This window comes from Pholcus phalangioides, unplaced genomic scaffold (assembly GCF_987345545.1).
Source record: "Pholcus phalangioides strain wild (caught in Gottingen) unplaced genomic scaffold, Ppha-v1.0 ptg000016l_1, whole genome shotgun sequence".
Lineage (NCBI taxonomy): Eukaryota > Metazoa > Arthropoda > Arachnida > Araneae > Pholcidae > Pholcus > Pholcus phalangioides.
Genome location: NW_028301609.1, coordinates 5,696,865 through 5,717,218, shown reverse-complemented (window position 1 = coordinate 5,717,218; position 20,354 = coordinate 5,696,865). Strand labels below are relative to the sequence as shown.

At 34.3% G+C, this 20,354-nt stretch overlaps 1 protein-coding gene and 1 non-coding gene across 2 annotated transcripts; one reads left to right on the top strand and one right to left on the bottom strand.

Annotated features, from left to right (window-relative positions):
* Nucleotides 1-69: 69 nt before the first annotated feature.
* On the bottom strand, nt 70-18,680 carry LOC149074928 (uncharacterized; the record flags this gene model as incomplete). Its single annotated transcript, XM_089245980.1, has 9 exons — nt 70-7,146; nt 8,068-8,151; nt 9,011-9,118; nt 10,409-10,475; nt 14,524-14,691; nt 14,893-14,934; nt 16,511-16,551; nt 17,496-17,562; nt 18,655-18,680. Coding segments are annotated over 9 exons (1,116 nt in total), but the record flags the coding sequence as incomplete, so codon positions are not given.
* On the top strand, nt 1,795-1,868 carry TRNAT-AGU (transfer RNA threonine (anticodon AGU)). The gene has a single exon. It is a non-coding gene; the product is annotated as a tRNA-Thr (tRNA).
* Nucleotides 18,681-20,354: the final 1,674 nt, after the last annotated feature.

Genomic DNA, 20,354 nt, shown 5'->3' with positions numbered 1-20,354 from the left:
GATTATTTTAATAACTGTTTCGCTATGGCTAAGAATAATTTTCAAACAGAAGAAAAAGAAGACAAAAAGTTAATTTGTAGTATCAATATTTATATGCATCGAACTGCATACTCTAAAATCAGACAGCATGACATAAAGATGGAAGGCACTGGTACATCATACACAGGACAACAATCAAGCGATCATTTTTTTTCCCTACTGGCACTCAGCAAAAGCAAATGAATGAATAACTTATATTTACAAACTTTGGCTATAAGAGAAATAATCAATCTCGCGTCTTGATAAATATATCAATCTTTTTCTTCATAAATATATTAAATGCAACATTTTTTTCAATCTATAATGACATAATTTCTGATATAAATAATTTTTAAATATTCACTTCATATCTACAAAATAAGTAAATTCAAACTGATTCTCGTTCATTTTTTTTGTAAAAAATAAGTACTTTTTTTCTCATAATATTTCATTTTACTTCGTCATGGCACATATAATATTATTATAAGTACAAATGTTTAAATTATAATCACTTTTAAACATTCGATTCTTGTGCTTTGCACATAACTTTTCTTATTTCAAACACTAATTAGTTTATTTACCCTTGAACCAGTGATTTACAAATTTTGGCACCCACGGCTCCCTTGTTCCAGTGAACGTTCATCAGCGGTTTCCCAGAATAGCCTAATGAACAACAACTTCAAAGTACGGTACAGGCGCACACCAACATCAACAGCTTGCTGGGACGCCCCTAGGAGCCGCGACGCACACCTTGATAACCACTGTCTTAAATGCTCTTCTCCAATGACTCGAAATACTTCAAAATTTTGTGATGGTGCTGATGCACGTGCTAAATTTGTGCAAAAACTAGTCTGTACCTGATGGAAAATATAGGTGGGGAAAAAAAATATTTTGAGCTGTTTCCTCTTGGAAAAATGAGTGCTGAGAGGCTAATAGAGTGTGTAATTAAAGATATTATAAATGTGCGAACAAAATATCTCATTCTAATAATAAAGAATGACAATTATTTTCAAAAATAAAGAAGTATAAATGAAATTTTGGATTTTAAAACTGAAAAGTTAAAATGATTCAAACAGTTTGGTTTCATTAAGGAGTATACAAAACTTTCAAGCAATGACTCTTAAAGCACCCATACACTGTAAACCTTTTCCCTTCCATTTTATCTCAAAGCTTAATTAACAGTATAGAGTAGTGAACTAACTGGGTTGATTTATCTTTACTTGTTCAGCCAAACAGAGCTAGGACGGGTTGCACAACCTTCAGCCCGCCACAGTGTTCTGATAGAAAACTATCAATACACACAACACGATAAATACCTAGACAAAGTATAGTTCCTTCATAAAAATTCAGGAAAAATATAGGATCCACACAAGAGATACCTCCAATTATCACCAAAAAAAAGTCAAATACAAGTAAAGCTACCAATTAGCCAAAAACAGGTAAAGCTGCCAATTACAGCCAAAGAAATTGTCAAAGGCAAGTAAAGCCTAAAAAACTGTCACAGGCAAGTAAAATTGGCAATTACAGCCAAAAGGAAATTGCCAAAGGTAATACAAGTTGCCAACTATCGCTAAAATTGATGAAAAGTCACCAATGGCAGGAAATGGAGGATAAGTCAGAATGGTTGAAAATGTAATTCACAAAAAAAAAAAAAAAAAAAGTGGAAAATTGGGGAATTGAAAAACCAGGAATAATTCCTGAAGTTAAGAGAGGCGACTAATGTCTCTACTTCAGTGCCTTACGCCACAGTGTGTGAAATAAGGAAGGCAGGGTCATGTCTCCAGTGGTGTAGATGGTAGCATGCTTGCCCAGTATGCAAGAGGGCCTGGGTTCGTGTCCCAGTGGAGACAAGATGACTTTTCTTTCCGAGTTCACCTCAGCATAATATCCAGAAAATAAAATGTTTACTTAAACATATGCATGTTCAACAAATATGTGGAATGAATATATGTGACTATAATTATGATTGAGTCATAATTATCAGACTATAATTTATGTCATGAAAATAACCTTAATTCTTGATATAAAAAATTTAAGTAAGCCTTGTTGAAAATAAAGGGGAAAAACAAGACATTTCATAAAAAAAAAAGCTGGGATGGCCAAAATTACAGGAATGTCTCTAAAATGCAGGTCGGTATATGGATATGCAATATACACAATTTCTGGCCTGCAAGCAGTAGAAATACTGTATATCTGGACTACAGAATGAAAGGTTGTGCATCCCTAATCAAAGAGCTAATTGTATTGTACTAAATTTATAGGGTAAGCCTTTGCTCTGAAATAATGATTAATTTAGTATATGCAGGTTGGAGATCAAATCCAGCGGACACTGCATCTTGTAGAGAGAAGTGCTAACTTCAAGGAACCAGACTTTAGTGTCAGCGCAGAATCTACAAAGTATAGGTGCCTTTACATAAGAATTTTTCCATAATTTGCTTATTTAGAGACATCTCACATAATCATTCTCTCGAAATGCATTCACATATCAGTTTATTTTTTCCTCAAATTCTCATGGCAATGAGACTTAATACTAAACTGCACATGCACCCCGTAAACATTTCTCTGAGAAATTTCTAACAAATTGTGTATGCCCTGAATGTACAATGTCTGTGTGCCCCTAACATATTTATGAGTGTCTAAAGTGAGCATGTTCTGTTCAAAGTGTTGACATAAGTCTTCCAAACCAGAAGTGAAAGTGTAATGTTTGCAGGTTCACTTGTTCTCTGTGGAGAAACTTTTTAAAATGAAGGCCTGCTCAAATTTTTGTGCCTTGAATTTTGAAAAAAAAACTATAGAAAACCATCTTCAGTCAGTGATCATTGTGGGTTTTCGTCATGTGAACCTGATCACGGTGACTGGAGTACAACAAGTTGGTAATTCTATTTGGTACATCAATTTTGATAACATGGTATATTTCCATTTATATTCTGAATGACAGAGAAAACTAATTTTACAGAAAAAATATTATGATAGCGATTGTTTTTCATTGTTCCATCAATCACTTTGACTACAGATTTTTTTTATAAATTCAATCAATATGTAATACAATTTAGTGTTTACCATGAATAAAATTCTTCAGTATGATCAAAAGCATGTTTATCTTGTATTCCACTTCAACATATTCAAGATATCATGATGGACTTGATAGTGAAAAAATTTGCCAGTAGCCATGTAAATTACTGTCCAATACAATAGAAACACAGTACTGAGGCATGTGGGTCACATCATGTTAGGAAAAGTTTTCATTAGCATAGCACAGCACACAGAGGTGAGAAAACTGGTCTCACACTAGTATCCACTATGGTGTCTTATATGGTCTAGTGGTTATGATTCCTGGCTTTCACCAGGGCCCACAAATTAGCTACCTTCTGTATTTTAGGCATGCCCCCACAATCCCCATCCTCCCCCCACATATACCTCTGTCTCGAAGCGAAGAACACTATATATAAGGGGGACCCCCTAAAATTTATATTTGCAAAGGGCGGAACTTACAAGGAGCCGATCCTGGCTTTCACCTAGGCAGCCAAGTTGATTCTCAGCATTTTTTAGGAGCGTGAGTGGCACAATGCTCATCGATTACCATGAAGGCTACCATCAGATTCGATCTCAACAATTGGCAAGTTCATCAAACTTTGGGTGACCATGGTAGATGGAGATGACCATAGTATATCTTCTCAATATACCCTCACTGGTAGTCCCATCTATGCTCAAGACAAGAATGGAACCGACTCAACTTGATCGGTAGTAAATTGCTGTTTATATGCCGGGATATGACCAGACTTGGTGAAAAAAAAAGGTCACACCTTTGACCTGAAAATTTTTTCCACATACTTCTTATAATTACCGTTATGCATTAAATTTAAGTTTTCATTTGTTTAATCCTCACAGCGGCAATATGACAAGATGTCTCTCCCAACTTGATGCCTTTTATTTTAGCAATCATGAAATATCTTGCCTCCTTAAAACCCTCTTATTTTGGCAATGACGAGCCCAGCTACTGTGTTATGTGCTTGAAAAACACAGTGGTAAGATGCTCATCTTCCACGATGAAAATTACCGTCAAGGTCCACAGGTTCCAATTCGGGCAAGAACATCAAAAACACGTTCTTTATCTACCAAGCCTGGGGCGACCCCCAATAGCAATAGATGGTGCCTTCATTTCCCACCCAACTCCACTGGTTGCAAATTGCAATATGGCGATATATGACCAGAATTGGTGTGCGGTAAAGTAGTAGCTAGTGTGTTGTAGTTGTTTTTACAGTCAAACAAAACCATCCCCCCTAACTCGAAAGTGAGTGGAGTACGCTTTTGCTCAAAGTTTGATACTGGAGAAAGGGTTGGTGTTTTTCTTCGAGGTAGTATAGGAATATGCTTACAGTACAGGGTTATTCAAAATGGTGTACAATATTTTAAAAGACTGTAATAAACAAATTTTTAAACAGTTACGTACCAGAAAGGAATTTAAAAAAAAAGGGGACTCAAATATTTTTCCCAGCGGCCTGTATTGAGTATGGAATGTGTGGTGGCATTGCAATTGCTAGAACGAAAAATGGTGTCTCAGGAAGAGAAGGCATTTTGCATCTTGCAGTATGCGAAATTGGAATCTGTAATTTTGGTCCAACATGCGTTTTGTAGACGATTTGGAAAAGATAGTCTGACTGACAAAAGCATTCGAAAGTGGTATCATCAATTTGAAGAAACAGGCTATCTTAGTAAAGGCAAAACCACAGACAAGAATTTTTTAAAGGAGCAATGTTTCTATGCAGCCCAAAAAAATCAACTAACGAAGCAAGTTATGAACTGGGACTTCAGCAAACAAAGGTGTGGCACACAGAGGTGACTGCAAATAAAACGTTATGGATTGCAGATGGCTCGAGCTTTATTTCCTAGAGACAAGGGCCAACAAATGGAGTTTTGCCTGAACATGCAGGGCAAATGTGAAGATGAGAATTGTTTTCTTTTTTGCCTCGTATTCAGTGACGAGGCAACGTTCCATATTAGCGGGAAAGTTAACCAGCACAATGTGCGAATTTGGGGGACACAAAACCTTAACTGTATCATGGAACATGAACAAGATTCGGCTAAAGCGAATGAGTTTTGTGCAATTTTGGAGACCAAATTATATGGGCCGTTCTTTTTCGTGGGAAAGACAGTGAATGGCAACACATATCTTGATATGTTACAGATCTGGCTTTTCCCGCAATTTCAGGATGACTCGAATAATTTCGTCTTTCAGCAGGATGGTGCGCCTCCACACTGGAAGCGAGTGAATTCTCAACAATGTGATTCCTAATTGTTGGATTGGCTGTGTTGGAAAGAATGACAAAGTAATGTTTCCTTGGGCCCCCCCAGGTCACCGGACATTACTCCATATGTCTTTTTCTTGTGGGGTTTTGTGAAAGACAAAGTGTACATGCCACCACTGCCACGCAACTTGGAGGACCTACGAACATGCATATGTAATGCTCTGAACTTAGAAACACCAGATATGCTAAAACGAGTGCGGGCGGTAAGAAATGGATTATCGTCTGGACGTTGTCCATGTGACTCGAGAAAGTCATATCAAACACTTAAAATGTGATAAAATAAAAATATTTGAGAGAGTTGTCCTCCTTTTTTAACCCGTTCTGGTATGTATCTGTTTCAAAATGAATTTATTACAGTCTTTTAAAATACTGTACATCATTTTGAATAACCTGTATAAATAATAAAAAAAAGCCTAAGTATTTCTCTTCCTTGTTTATTATCATTATTCTCAATGTTGGGGAGAAATTGGCTGCACAAGATCGAAAAAAATATTCTTGAAAACAGGAGGCATTTTGCAGGGGATTTAGTGATTTCCACTGTGGCAGTTATAATGCAAGATCAGGGGAATTTTAAAAACTGCTTAAAAGGTTGAAACTGATTTACCCAGTCAGCAAAGACTTCTATGTTTAACATTTTTGGAGGAATCTCCTCTGTTGACTGAGGTGACTGGACAGGTTATTCCACTGGTCCAGACTTCATTATAGTTCAGTTCAAAAATTCATAGAAATCAGTGATGGGAGAAAAAGTATAGTTAAACATCTATTTTGAATTTGAAGTGCATTAATACATTACGAGGAGAAATGTTAAGGGAAAAAATTACATAATCTGAATATCACATATAATTTGTTGTCGACTGTATAGTTAGCTGTTATAATGAATTTTATACCCCATGACCATTGAAAAATCGATTTAGCATAGAAAAATGTGAAAAAATTGTGAATTTTTGTGTTTCACAATAGCTGACAAAACTCGTTGCTCATCAAATGCTCCACCTAACTCACAATAAATCAAGGCATAACTTTTTTTTTCTTATCAATTCAAAAGGTAACACGGAATCAATATTTTATGGACTAGAGTTCATGCAAAGTTCCAAACCCTTCAAAAAGAGTTTCATTATAGGAATAATTCAACAACTATAACAATTACAGTGAGACTGTGAACAGTAAAATAATTTGTTGAATACCCTGAATATCACATTTGATGCTATACATATAAAGTTTCATGATTTCGGTTTCATACAGACACACGCTTCATGGTATATTTTCAAAATATAATATCACAAACTATTTCAGGAAACTGTACAGTCCACTAAATTATAGTTTCATTGGTTTTGGGAATTTCGGGAACCTTAAAATGGACAGAACCATCGATTTGAGAACTAGATTCAGTGCTAGAGGATGAACAACTTCTGGGTCTTGAGTGCACTTTAACCTGCATTGAGCCATTAGAAAGGGACAAGGCATTCGTCTTGATAAAGTTTGCTTGAATTGCTTTGTCCTTGCAATCTAACGAATTTCTTCTATAGCTACAAACACGGCAAGGTTCTTTTTTCAAGACTCTCTCCTTGGTACGCTCTTCAAGTACTTTGGCCATTATCGCAGCAGACACATAGTCTGGAGTATTTTGACTATCGTTGGACATCTCAGAATCTGATATGGAATGTACATTATTTACAGAGTATACCATAGCCGTTGGGGGCAAGGTTGGGATAGGAACTCGTATAGTTCGTAATTCTGGGCTGCTTCTGCTGCTTGGCAGGTCTTTCGGAGACTGGTGAGCAGCAAAATGCATCCTTACTTTTTCTTGCAGATCAGAAGGAAACTAAAAAAATATATAGAAGTATTTTTAAAAAAAAAAAATCTAAACATTGGTATTGTCTTAACAATAAAAAGGCTTGCTCGCTCCATTGGATTCCTTTGATCTAGTCTCATATTTTGACAGAAAGAAATCAATTTCTCAAGATACTATGCAAAACACAGTAGATTGAATATCTAATATTAGTATTGGATATGTGAGATTGAACATTAAAATCGTTTCACAGAACATTTTTGCTCATAAACATAGAAAATGGAATTTTGATTCACATTCTAAAAAAATTAAGCATTTTTAAATAAATTCTATGTGAAACTAATGAAATAGCATGAATATTGCAATACAAATTCAGTGAGAGGAAAATTTTTTATAGTATATGCAGCCTAAAAAATAATAAATACTGTAATTTCTTGCATATAATCTGCAAATGCAAATTGCACTCATTTGGGTTGTTGGTAATTTTTGTTTTAAAAAAATGTTGATTCTTTCCTTCTCACCTAGGCTATACATCTGCTATACATACATTTGGACCCTCAAGACCAGGAAGTTCGGTTTAACTTTGATTCAATGAATTTTTAAGAAGTCTCTCCATATATATGTGTTAATCTCAACCCTAATATAATAATTTTCTTCGATTTAACAAATCACTTCGAATTTGGTGTTAGTTGATTCATTAAATTGGGGTTCAACTATATATTAGAAAGTATTTCAATCCCCTTAAAGGGAGAAAAAAAGCCCTGCAGATGATATGCAGAAACCTATAAGTCACTAAAAAATTCAGTGTTCTGTTTAGCTTATGACCTGGAGATTATATGCAGAAAATAATGGTAGAAACAAGTACAGAATGCATTTAGAGAGAAGTCTGCTATTCCAAATAATGGAGTTAAGAAATTGAGAGGGAAGGATTTTTTTTTTTTATATTTTACTTACCGCGCTTAATTTTTGGGAAATGAAATTTGATGGCTTGCATTGCAGTAACTGTAAAGCAATATTGCAGTCACTCCGATATTGCTCCTGAAAAAAAAGTAAGAAAAAAAAAAATAAATTTTTTGTTTTTTGTAGTCTGACCTCAAATTTATATTGAGAAACAATTTTATTACATTTTGCATGACTGGATATATTGCTCAAATCAAGGGTCACCTTCTAGACATTGCAGGCTAAAAAAATCCCATGAAGCCAGAGGGTGACAGCAAGTGATACTGTGGTATATATATTCACACAGTGGTCTCTTAATGGGTGGACCCACCCATTATATCAATATCATTGAAGAATTTCATTAATTATTATACATACAGCTTGAAAAATCCACAAATTATACAATATATTATACATATAACCATTGTTATGGGCTGGTAGTAGAATACTTTTCAGTATCTTTGAGATTAGCCTGTATGCTAGAGCTTACTCTCCGAGACCGTCCATCCCTTTCGGAAAGAGCACAAACCATCCAAAGATGGTCTTTCTGGGCGGTCATGTCTGTCTGTCTGTATGCTAGAGCAGGGCTGGACAAATTGCAAAAAAATCTATGTGCCAGAAAAATTTTTTGTGAATCAAAAAAATCTTTACCCGAAGAGAAAGGTCCAAATAATGCTTCATGTTGGCAGATATGCTGCTGTAAATTCCAAACATTTTGTGCTCTCAACCCACAATTTAGTAACTAACTACACAAAGAAAATTTTAGGCACCAATATTAATTTTTTAGTCGCCATGGCAACCTGGTGCTTGGGATTTGTCCAGCTCTGTGCTAGAGCAGCTTATCTTTTCAAAAGCCCAGTGACTATGACCAGAAAGTAAATTGAGTTTCAACATGTAGTTGCTGTTTTGGGGAAGCCCCTCCCCCCACCATCATTTACAGAAATTTTTAAGCACTCACGTTCTGTTCTTCCAAATCAGTTATGGAAATACGAGCTTCAACAAGTCTATTCGTCAGATCGCCAACATCTCGATTTAAACTGTTCTTCTCGGTCTCAAACTTATCAACCTGTGAAAAATTAAATGAAAATTCCACTTGTAAGTTGATAGAAAATACGTGATCCAAAACTTCACGAATATGAAAATTTTTTTATGTAAGTTTTGAGAATTGCAACCAGGGCCCCAATTATGTACCCCTTTTAAATGTCGAAAACGAGTGGTCAACACAAGGGAATAGGTGTTTTTACTGGTTCAATGCCTCGGGCATGAGACTTGCTGACTCCCTACTAGTTGTGGGACTGATAACCAGATTTGACAGCTTATAAGTATATTAAGCTTTTTTGGAAAAGTTTTCCTGTTTCTGCATTTATATTTTGTCCTCCCGCTGGAGAGGAAAATTTCCAACTGGGTTGATTAAAACAACATGTTTAACTTACAACTCATTTTCATCATAGATCTTTAATAAAATTAGCAAAATCCCCAAAAACATTCATAAGCTTTCATAGTATGTGTTATTAGGAGTATATGACACTTCTTCTGGGTTATCATGAAGCAACCTTGAAACACATTTTGTCTGCTGTTGCGACAGAAATCATCAGTGCATCCATGACATAATAACACAGAAGTTTTTATAAAACTATAATAAAAACGGTGTTAATTTGGAAATCGAAAGAAAACTGATTAGATCCACACATCATTTCAAACTGATAGCTCAAAAAGAAATTTCAATCAATTCCATCATAAATATATACAGGGTGTTCTGTTAATGGACCGACAAACTCAGAGGGTTGTTAGTAGGTGTCAAGAAGAACAAAAATTGCAATAGAACATGGTGTTGCAAACCACGTTGAGAAGGTGAAAATCCCAAAAAACGCATGCAGGCTCTGAGTTTAGAGGAGACGAAAGGTGGATGTTAGTTAATTGCTGGATGTGTCCATGGGTTTTCTCACCATATCTATATCTGATGAAGTGTACACCATATCTGATGCCCGTGGACACACCGGAGGATCTCATAGCACAGATTGTCGTTGCTGCGACAGGTAACAAAAGCATATCTGGTATCTCTGAGCGCATCCCGAAATCGTTTTTACATCGTTGTAGACTGTGCAATGACGTCAACAGCACCACTTCCAACAACTCTTGTAATAATTAATCAAATTAAATTGTTTTGTAGTTATTGTACTTTTTGTTGTTCCAGCGTGACATCGAAACCTGCATGCGTGTTTCACGATTTTCACCTTCTCAATGTGGTTTGCAACACCATGTTCCATTGCAATTTTTGTTCCTCTTGAAGTCTACTAACAACCCTTTGAGTTTGTCGGTCCATTAACAGAACACCCTGTATGCAAGAAAAACATACCAATTTCAGTAATTTATCTTCGAGACCTTGGTTAACCTTTTGCAGTTTCTTATGACCTTCCAACAGCCTTAAATAAAGAAATATAATAATTGAGCAACATGAAATAATTACATAAAACCCTCTAATATTGATTTTAATGGCACTTGAACTATTAGTACTGTACTTAGCTCCGATAAACATTTTCGAATATCACATGATATGTTTCATACCAACATTGTCATATTTATCTTGCTACAGATTGACGATTTATATACTTTCACAACCACCATGATAGACAAGCTTCCTATAGGTAATATCGTAATAGGCAGGGCCTGTTTCTCACATGTTCCAGCTTTGGGCAAATATTCATTTCTGGGGGCCCCATATATAGTAGACTCTCGACTATCCAGCCTAGTTAAGTAACGATAATAATAATACTGTGATAAAATGAGGAATAATTTACTTTGTCAAAGCGTTCCAAGGGGTAATAAATCTGTGCAATCATTTATCACAATGAACAGTGAAATAAGTTTAAATAATTTTTGGGAGAATTAAGTCTACATTAATACAGTGAAACCTCAATATAACGATATGCTGCAAAAAAAAAAACAGCATTGTTTAGGATACTGAGAGATTACCGATACACAGGGAGGCAAGATTATCATCATGTGCCATCAAATTTATGCTTCTGTTGACATCTTTTCTAAATTGGTATAGTTAGTGCCACCAAAAAAAATTTTGTTTTGAGTACTGTATTTATTTGCTACAAAAAATTTTAAATGATTGATAAGCGAAATTTGGATTGATGAGTATTGCTCCTGTAAAGAGTTTCATTGCAGCACACTTCGGTGTATCACACGAAGAGTCGTGATACTAAAACCTTCTACACTTTCGGTGATCAGGTGGTGCCAAATACTGATTAGCCTCAGAAGAACTAAAATATGTGAAAAGTTCAAAAATATATCAAAGGATATTTTCAGCAAAATATTAATAAACTAGCTATAATACCCGGCGCTGCCCGGGTTTTCTTCAATGAGGCTGTTAGAAACACGTGATATCTCCCTCTTTCTTTGAGGAACATGCAAACCGTGTCCAAGTTAACCAATATGGTGACTCATGAAATAAATAAATCTAGATTTAAAGAAACATAGAAATGAATATATACTTTTCTTTCCTTTTTTAATGTATTCTTTTTTGCTATGTATTTCTATTTCCCCTCCCCCCCAACTTCAAGTTAATTATCTGCCTGTTTCAGCTTTCAAAAATGCTTAATTAAAGCTGTGGAATTTTTTCGATGTACTTTTTATTGGCCCATAATTAATTTTAAAACAACCTAAACTGTATGAATTGATGCAGTTGAATATCAAAAGATAATACGGAGACATTAATTTTTCATGCTTGAAAAGAAATAAATAAAAAGTTGAAATCAATGTTATTGCATTGGATATTCAACTCAAAATTAGGTCCGGCTAATTACTTCATATTCAATCTCCTGGACTTCGTATATCTCTAAGCAAACATAATATTTCAGAAATCGGGAATTCTATACAATTTTTAAAATTATTGATGTGGCGGAAAACCCCACCAAATTTCAGCATTTCTACAGTAAAATCAGCAATTTTAACAGTGATTTCTATGAGTCTCACCCTTTTCCTGACCGTCAAAGCGATGCTGATGATGATTATGACGTCTATTCAAAAAGCCTCATTACTGAGAGTATTGAAATGTAATTGTATTGAATAGTAGTATTGTGTAGTATTGAAAGTATTGGCAAACCATTATAAAGGCATAAACTAATATACATATACTAACAGGATTAAAGAAGTGACAAACCATTGTAAAGGCATATTCACGTCTGAAACGCATTGCTAGGGAACCAAAGTAAATGTTCGGAAAGTGATTGTTGAGGCCCGAAAACCATTGTTGCCCTACAGTTTTTTGCTTATTTGGGGCACTTACCCTGCTCTGACAAAAATTTAAAGTAGCCTATCGTTTAAGTCGGGTCCCATTTGGTATATATGCAAAATTTGGCGACAATCCATCTAAAATTGTAGATTTGTATAGAGAACATACATACACACAGACAGACAGAAAATCAATTTTATATATATCGATATCGTTATGGGAGACGGGTAGCATAGTAAAGGCTGTAGGCGATTTCAAAAAAGATTTGAAAAGTACAGTTGTAGAGGGGTTTATCTTAAAAAACCAAACATCTTTGTAGTGAGGTTTCACTGTATTTTATTTTGAAAGTGTATACATATTCATACGGTACAATGATGAATTTCCTTTTCCTGAATAAATTTTATAAAATGTACAGTACGGTACATAGCAAACACTTATAAAGCATTGGCCAGATGATCACTTCCTGACCTAGAGGTCAGAACATATGGAGTAGGTTTAGAAATAAAAAGTGTTTTTTTAATGGTATGAGGAGGTAGGAAGTGAACTGTAGAACTCCGGCCTATCTGACTTACCCTTCCACCACATTAGGTGGTATAGTCCGGAGTCTACTATATAGTGTTCTTTGAGGCAAAGGGGAGGAGAGGAGCCCATTGCTTAAAATAAAGAAGGAATCCAATTTTGGGACCCTGGGCATGTGCCCCATTTACCCATGTGAGAAACAATACCTAATAATAAGGGTATTATTTTTTTAAGACAATTTTCTTTAAATCTTAGGTTTTCCAAGTTACAAGCTCAAGCTCACGATTACTCTTTTATGAAGTCAAGTGTGTTGTCACTCTATGTGCCTTTAAGCAGAGCCCATAGACAATGTACATTGTACTCATAGCCCTATAACTACGCTTCTCCACCCCAACCTGGTCATTCCATCACCTTTCAGCAATACATGAGAAAATAATTATGAGGGGGGGGGGAGGAAACATTGTGTTACTAATAAAAAAAAGTGTTTGGTAATAAAAAAGCCTTTTTATACAGTACGTGCCGCTTAATGTGATCATATCAGGACGCTGAGGTTTCTGATAGAAACGGATTGATAACTATATCAAAAAACCAAAGGTGCTAATATAATGTGTGACTACACTGTGCTCTATTTTTTTTCTTCCAGAACTGGTTGAGAGATATTTGATCGTGCATTCTACTGACTCATACTCCATAACCTATCATACTGTTTTAATGGCAATTTTTTCTCCTTCTAAGCTAAGAGTATGTCTTTGTTCTTAATTTAGCCATTGCAAGAAACAGGAATAGAGCTGTTAATATGGATTATGATAGACAGATCCACTTGTACTTTTTATACAATGAATGATAATTTTTGCTATACCTACACCATAGATCCCTGAAAATACGGAACAATGGAAGTTGAACTGAGGTGCAACTTCAAAATGCATAAAAAAACTTTTGTAAAAAAAAAGGCAACATAAGCCAAAATCCTGATAACTGAAATTTTTTTATGCTATGCTATGATATACGCCTAATCTGCGAATCGAACGTGAAATCGATCGAATGCCATACGTCTTTGTGCAAGTGATAATAATACCCAAATGATAACATTATCAAGTGATTCGAATAAGTAGCTTCTACTGTAATCACAAGCAAAAAGCTGCTGTTGATATCAGTTAATTTTCTTAATGTTCCTTAATAGTTTCTTAATACTAGTGGTAGACATCATCATCAGGAGCTGTCTAAAGGCTGCTACGCACTACTATAATGTTACACGGTCCCACATCGTGCCAGAGATGTAAATTCTGATTCATGGAAATTGTGTGTCTCACATCACAGAAGTCACAATGTCTCTGACGTAACACGGGGTATTCAGAACAGTGCGTAGCAACCTTAAATTGCCACTTCTAATGTGATGCCAATCATTATTGTTGGAGAAACATTGAGAAGAAAATGAACTAGTACAGGCGACAACCATTTGTCCCCAGATACACTCCTCTTTAAGTTTATGACAGTGATAGTCACCTCATCAGTTATTTGTTAATTGAATAGTTCATGGTGACACATGAACTTGTTCACAAAAATTAGAAGAAAAACTGATAATAATAATAATAAATAAAGATGAATTAAAACTGATGATTAGCTGTGCTTGTAGAATACTGTAGCCATCTGTCTATATTTCCTACTGAGCTGAGAGTTTGTAAGGATGTAAATATTCATACATGAAAACAAACCTCTCATATCTGTCTTTCCACATGAAAAGCTCTTGCTCCATGTGACGCCACTCGCCATTGGGATACTGCTGGGCATGTTTAAGAACATTCGTTTCCATCTCTAAGATGTAGTATTGCCTCTCCAACAACTGTTGTTTTAAAAACTCTATTTCTTGATGTAAGTGAAGGCTATTAACACAGAAAATATTAATTGGTTTTATTACATGCTCAGAGTAAGAAACAAATTGTTAAGATAAAAGTATTTTAAACCCTAGAAAACTAAACAAGAAAAAATTGTTTATTCCTGCCATGCAAGCATTTTACATAAAGCAGACTTTCAGACACTCACGGCAGTGAAATACAACAACAAAAAGTTTAAGTACCACTTACATGTCGGAATTTGCATTTCTGGTTTCTAATGCAGCCAGTGCCCTGAAAATGTAACAGCAATTAATTTATAACATTTTGGTTAGAATAATAATCAATATTTTTCTGGTAAATATACATAATATGCTGGTAAATGAACATGCTTATTTGAACATTTACTTTAAAAATTTCAAAACATATTTGACATCAAGACAGAAGTTGACCATGAATGGTGAATGTGACCATATTAGTCTATCTAGAACTATCTCTTCAAAGGCAAAAATATCAATGAAAAACATGAATGAAATCCTGATTATACAATTTTTGATTGGCACAGTCTCTATGACATCTAACTTCTATGTATTTCAAAGTAATTGAATATTTTTTACAATTACTTTGTGTGCTGGGTAAATTTCTCAAAAACGCTAGTGTACCAGAGCTTGTGCTTCATTGTCTAAGATAGCGATGGGCAAACCATGGCCTGCTCAAACATTCTATCTGGCCCGCCACAGATTTCAAAATATAGTATAGAAATGTTCAATTTCAGTGTTTTAAGAAAATTCATTTTAAGAGTTTTTTTTGCATATGAAAAATATATTTGTGAGAATTTAAATAGAAATGGATTTTGCTTTTGCATGTGCAAAAAAATGAAACTTATGGAATAAATATGCATAAAAGTTATTAAAATATACTTATTTGTATTTTAATAGATGTAAAGGATGAACAATTGTCTCTCATTTGCAGTGAAACCGTGGCAGGGGCGTAGCCAGAAATTTCGTTCGGGGGGGGGGGACCACTTTCATTTCGGGGGGGGGGACCAAAATGACAGAACAATGGATTTGGCTATCTTTTTTCTTTTTTTCGGTCATTTTCTCACATTTCGGGGGGGGGGGGGGGGGGGACACCAGACCCCCAAGTCGTCGTCCCCCCCCGGCTACGCTCTTGAACCGTGGCAGTCTTCAAAGTAAAGTATGCAACACATTTCACCATTTTATTTCTGAGTATAAAAATTCCAATTATAAATCAATGTCTCCCCCGCCAAAATTTTTTATTTTTTGGCTCTCTCCTAAAAAAGTTCGCCTGCGACTGGTCTAAGACATGCTTCTCCCTTCTTCATTTCAAATGAAAGCATTTGAAATGAAATGTATTTATCTGGGATAAATCATTATAGATGGAATCAGTTACGAAATTCAGAAAAAAATATGTATTTTTTCAGCAGAGAAGTAAGGTGTGCAATAGAGTAATTATGAATTATTGATGTGATATTACGTATGTTGATGCATCACCATGATAAATTGTTTCACAGCAGCTGAATATATTTCTAAACATGTTCAGTTTCAATGAAACAATTTATAACAACTATAATTTATAAAAACTTGAGATAGAAGAGTAAAAACTATTAAAATTTTCTACTTTAAAAAATTCATTACAAAGAAATAAAAATTACACATTTAATCAATTTCAAATCATTAACTTCATTCCAAACTGATTCATTTTACAATATCAGATCAGAGTAAATATTATTTTATCTGAATTATTACTTAAGCAATGAACTGTCATAATGATTTTATAAAAGAAACACATTGCAATATATATATATATATTCAAATGAACAACATATAAAGTAACATTTGATAGTTACCCGATGCCTCGGAGACATGTTTGACAAACACAACCACAATCCTAATAACACAAAAACATTACTTTCACAAAATAATAATCATTCAACAATATGAAAAATACCATACTAAATTAATAACAAGAGAAAATAATGGAAAAAAGAGTTAATAATGGCAATTGCAGTGCAGTAACAATAGAAATTGTTTGATTCATTTTCTCTTTTTTTTTCTTCAACACATTTCTTTGAATTAAAATAAAAAAAATTAAGTCTAAAGAAAAATAAACAATAAATAGAAATTGGAGGATAGTCAGAAAATTATGAAGGTATTCCAGAAAAATTAAGGAAAGGTAATCTGTGGAAAATAGAAAGCAGCAATTTAGATAAGAGGTTGGTGAATAAAAATTTTGCGATTTTTAAATAAGAGAGGTCAGTGAATAAAAAATTGTCAAAGAAATGTTCAATGTTAGTGATAGTAAAAAGATAAATTTCTTTCTTGAAAGTGGATATGGATGCTGTGTTGTTAATAATTTCATTTGATTAAAACTTGGAACGAAATAGGTGAAATGTTTTTTACCAATTTTGTTTTTTCAAAATAAAGACAGATTTTAGAAAGTAAATGTGCCGCAAGAGATAGATATTTAATGAACAGTAAATTTCATGCGATGGTGATCTTAAATAATAGTGGGGTGCTCCAAGCCCCGATTTTTTTGTTCTCTGAGAGAGGAGAATCGAAAGTATCCAGAAAATAGAAATCATGAAAATTCAGAATAAATGCACGAAATAATTTCAGAATTGATGAAGATTCAGAATAGATGAATTGATGAGAATTCAAAATTCTAAAAATAATGAAAGTCAGAATTCCAGAATTGATGAAAATTTAGAATTTATTAAAAAAGTAATTCTAGACCAGTGGAAATTCAAAATTTATGAAAGAAATAATTCCAGAATTATTCCTTTCTAGATGAAAATGCAGATTTACACAATTTATGAAAGAAATTATTGTTACCGTAAACAGGGAGCCCAGTGTGACTGCACCTGTCACATCCCCTAAGGGCAGCTCTGGGTAGTAGAATCTGTATATTAGATATAAAAGTTTAGAATGTAAATATGCTGTTCAGGGTTTAAGCTACGGTCAAATTTTTTGCAAAATGCGAAAGAAAATCGTAGAATGCGAAAGAAGTAGTAGCCATTTTCGCAAAAATGCATACAGGATGAATGAAACGAGTAGACTTCCATCCATCAATCCATTAGTATTGTAGCATTTTGCTAAAGCTTTTCTCTCCATTTTCGCCTTTTTGCGAAAGGAATTTTTTATCCAGCTTAAACCCTGATGCTGTTGTATATGTATTGTGATTTCTATTTCAGGTTAAAGAATAGATTAAAACTCCTACGTATTTAATGGCAAGATGAACACAGTCACAAGGGGTACGAAGACAGTCAAATTTGTGAAAGATAAGATCAAAGCTTTGTTGAACATCTGATTGCAAAGAAATAAATTTGGGTTTTAGAAATATTTAATTCAATTCAATTCGCAGAAAACCAATTCCTGATTTTTATTAAGTGACTGTTAATAATGTTAGCAAGTGAATGGCAGTCTTTTTGCATTCAGGGGTCTGTACAGACTTTTGTAAAGGTCCTATTTTTGTGAAAATTTTCCTTACTTATGTGAAAGGGGGTGATTAATTTCCTGGGAAGGCAAAATAATCTAGTTAACTTATCGCGGAAAAATGATTGCCAAACTTTGGTTTCATTAATTTGTATTTTGTGAAAGGTCCATTTTTCAGATCTGGAATTTTGTGAAGGGTCTGCAAAACAGACCTAAATTTTGGAACTGTTTTGCAAACCCCTGGCATTATAAACTAAAACTGTGTCATTTGCAAATGTTATTATCTTACCCGCGTAATTGAGCTCACAGAGATGATCATTGATGAAAACAAGAAAAAAATAAAGGGCGAAGAATCTATTCTTGAGAAACACCTTTATTGATTTCTATTAATTTAAAAACTTTATCGCATTTCACATATTGTTTATATTCACAATCATCTTGCCCTCAATTTAATGGATTATTAAACTCAATCCAAACCAATTAATTGAATCAGAGTTTGACTGCATACATATTTGATAGTTCTCTCTTAACTGAGTTATAGCAAGCCTCTTAGACTTACCTTGCACAGTGTTTCTTCTGACATTTTTAGAATTCATTGAAATCAAATAACTGCTACGATTAATACCCTTCAAAGACGAAACAAAAGTAAATTAATCGCTTAGAAAAAAAGTTTATTAACATAATGTGAATATTCAATAAATAATTTCAATATAATGATACAATATTCAATAAATAATTTCAATATAATGATACAATATTCAATAAATAATTTCAATATAATGATACAATATTCAATAAATAATTTCAATATAATGATACAATATTCAATAAATAATTTCAATATAATGATACAATATTCAATAAATAATTTCAATATAATGATACAATATTCAATAATAAATACCATGAGTTCAACATTGAATTAAGAGGAAAATTTTTTTTTTGAATTTATGCCAGCATATACACCAATATGGGTAAAGGAAACAGTTATGGCAGGGGTTCTCAAACATTTTTCACCCACAGCACCTCTTTTCCTAATCAACAATCGCTTACCTGTGGCTTCCCGGAACAGTTTGACAAAGGATCTTTTTGGAAAAACTTTGTCAGAGCCACTGCTCCAGGACACCCTTGAAAAAAGTTTTCAGGGCACACAGTTTGAGAACCCTTGAGTTATAGTATAAATTAAGTACTTGAGAAACAAAAAGTCATCCGGTCTCTGCCAGGACTCAAAATCAGGTCCTCTTGTAAACCAGGCGAGCTGCTACCATGTGCAATAACTACTTAACCAAACCATTTATGTGCCTCACCCCAAAGCAGAATATGCCGAAATCTGTGACTTACGAGCCAGCCATCCACCACCAACGGGCACAGATTCAGAGTAATATGTTGGGGAGGGCAAACTAGTGGGAACATAGGGCACACAGTGAATATATGTCCCCCATTTTAAGTGCAAAACTATCATTTTTCATTATATTTTTGGTTTGTGGAAGATGTCTATTCTGGATCCAGAGAGCCCCCCCCCCCATTCATTACAGGGCCATCTATCAATGGCAAATGCAACTATTTTGACCAAATATTTCGTTATTAAAGAAATCCCCATCACTTTTTGTGGAAAAAGTACAAGATATCACCCAAACACATAACTGCACAAATAAAAGCTTCTCACTTCCTTATTCTAAGTTTTTGTTTGCATTATATCTGAATTAACTTATAGTGTTATATATTATATTTGTAGAGTGTTTTGGGTATGTTATATGTATTGTACACAGTGTATGTTTTAAGCGGGGTATGTAATGACAGAAGTAAAAATGTGTAGACGCGAACGGGCCGAAAATCGGGGATCTTCAAACCGTATGTTATGTGTACTCAACTATAGCATTTGTTTCTTTTTACCTATTTGAAAACACGGAGACATACCTCTGGTAACCCATATTTCACTGGATATTAGAATATATTTTCATTGACACAAATTTCACACGTCGAATTCATGTAATTACATAAAATAAAGCAGCTGGTGTTCAACTGTGCTTTATGTACACGGGGAAAAAATATTATAAATGCTGCGAATATAAATTGGCCGAGAAACTTCATAATACTATAATCAATGCTTGACCATGAAATTTATTGTGACCTTAATTTGTCAAGTATATGATAAATAACATACATATTTACTCACGATATTGAGTAACACGTAATCATTAGCGGAAGCGTAGTGTTTAACGGGACAAAAAAAAAAAACAGCTGATCCAATATATATTT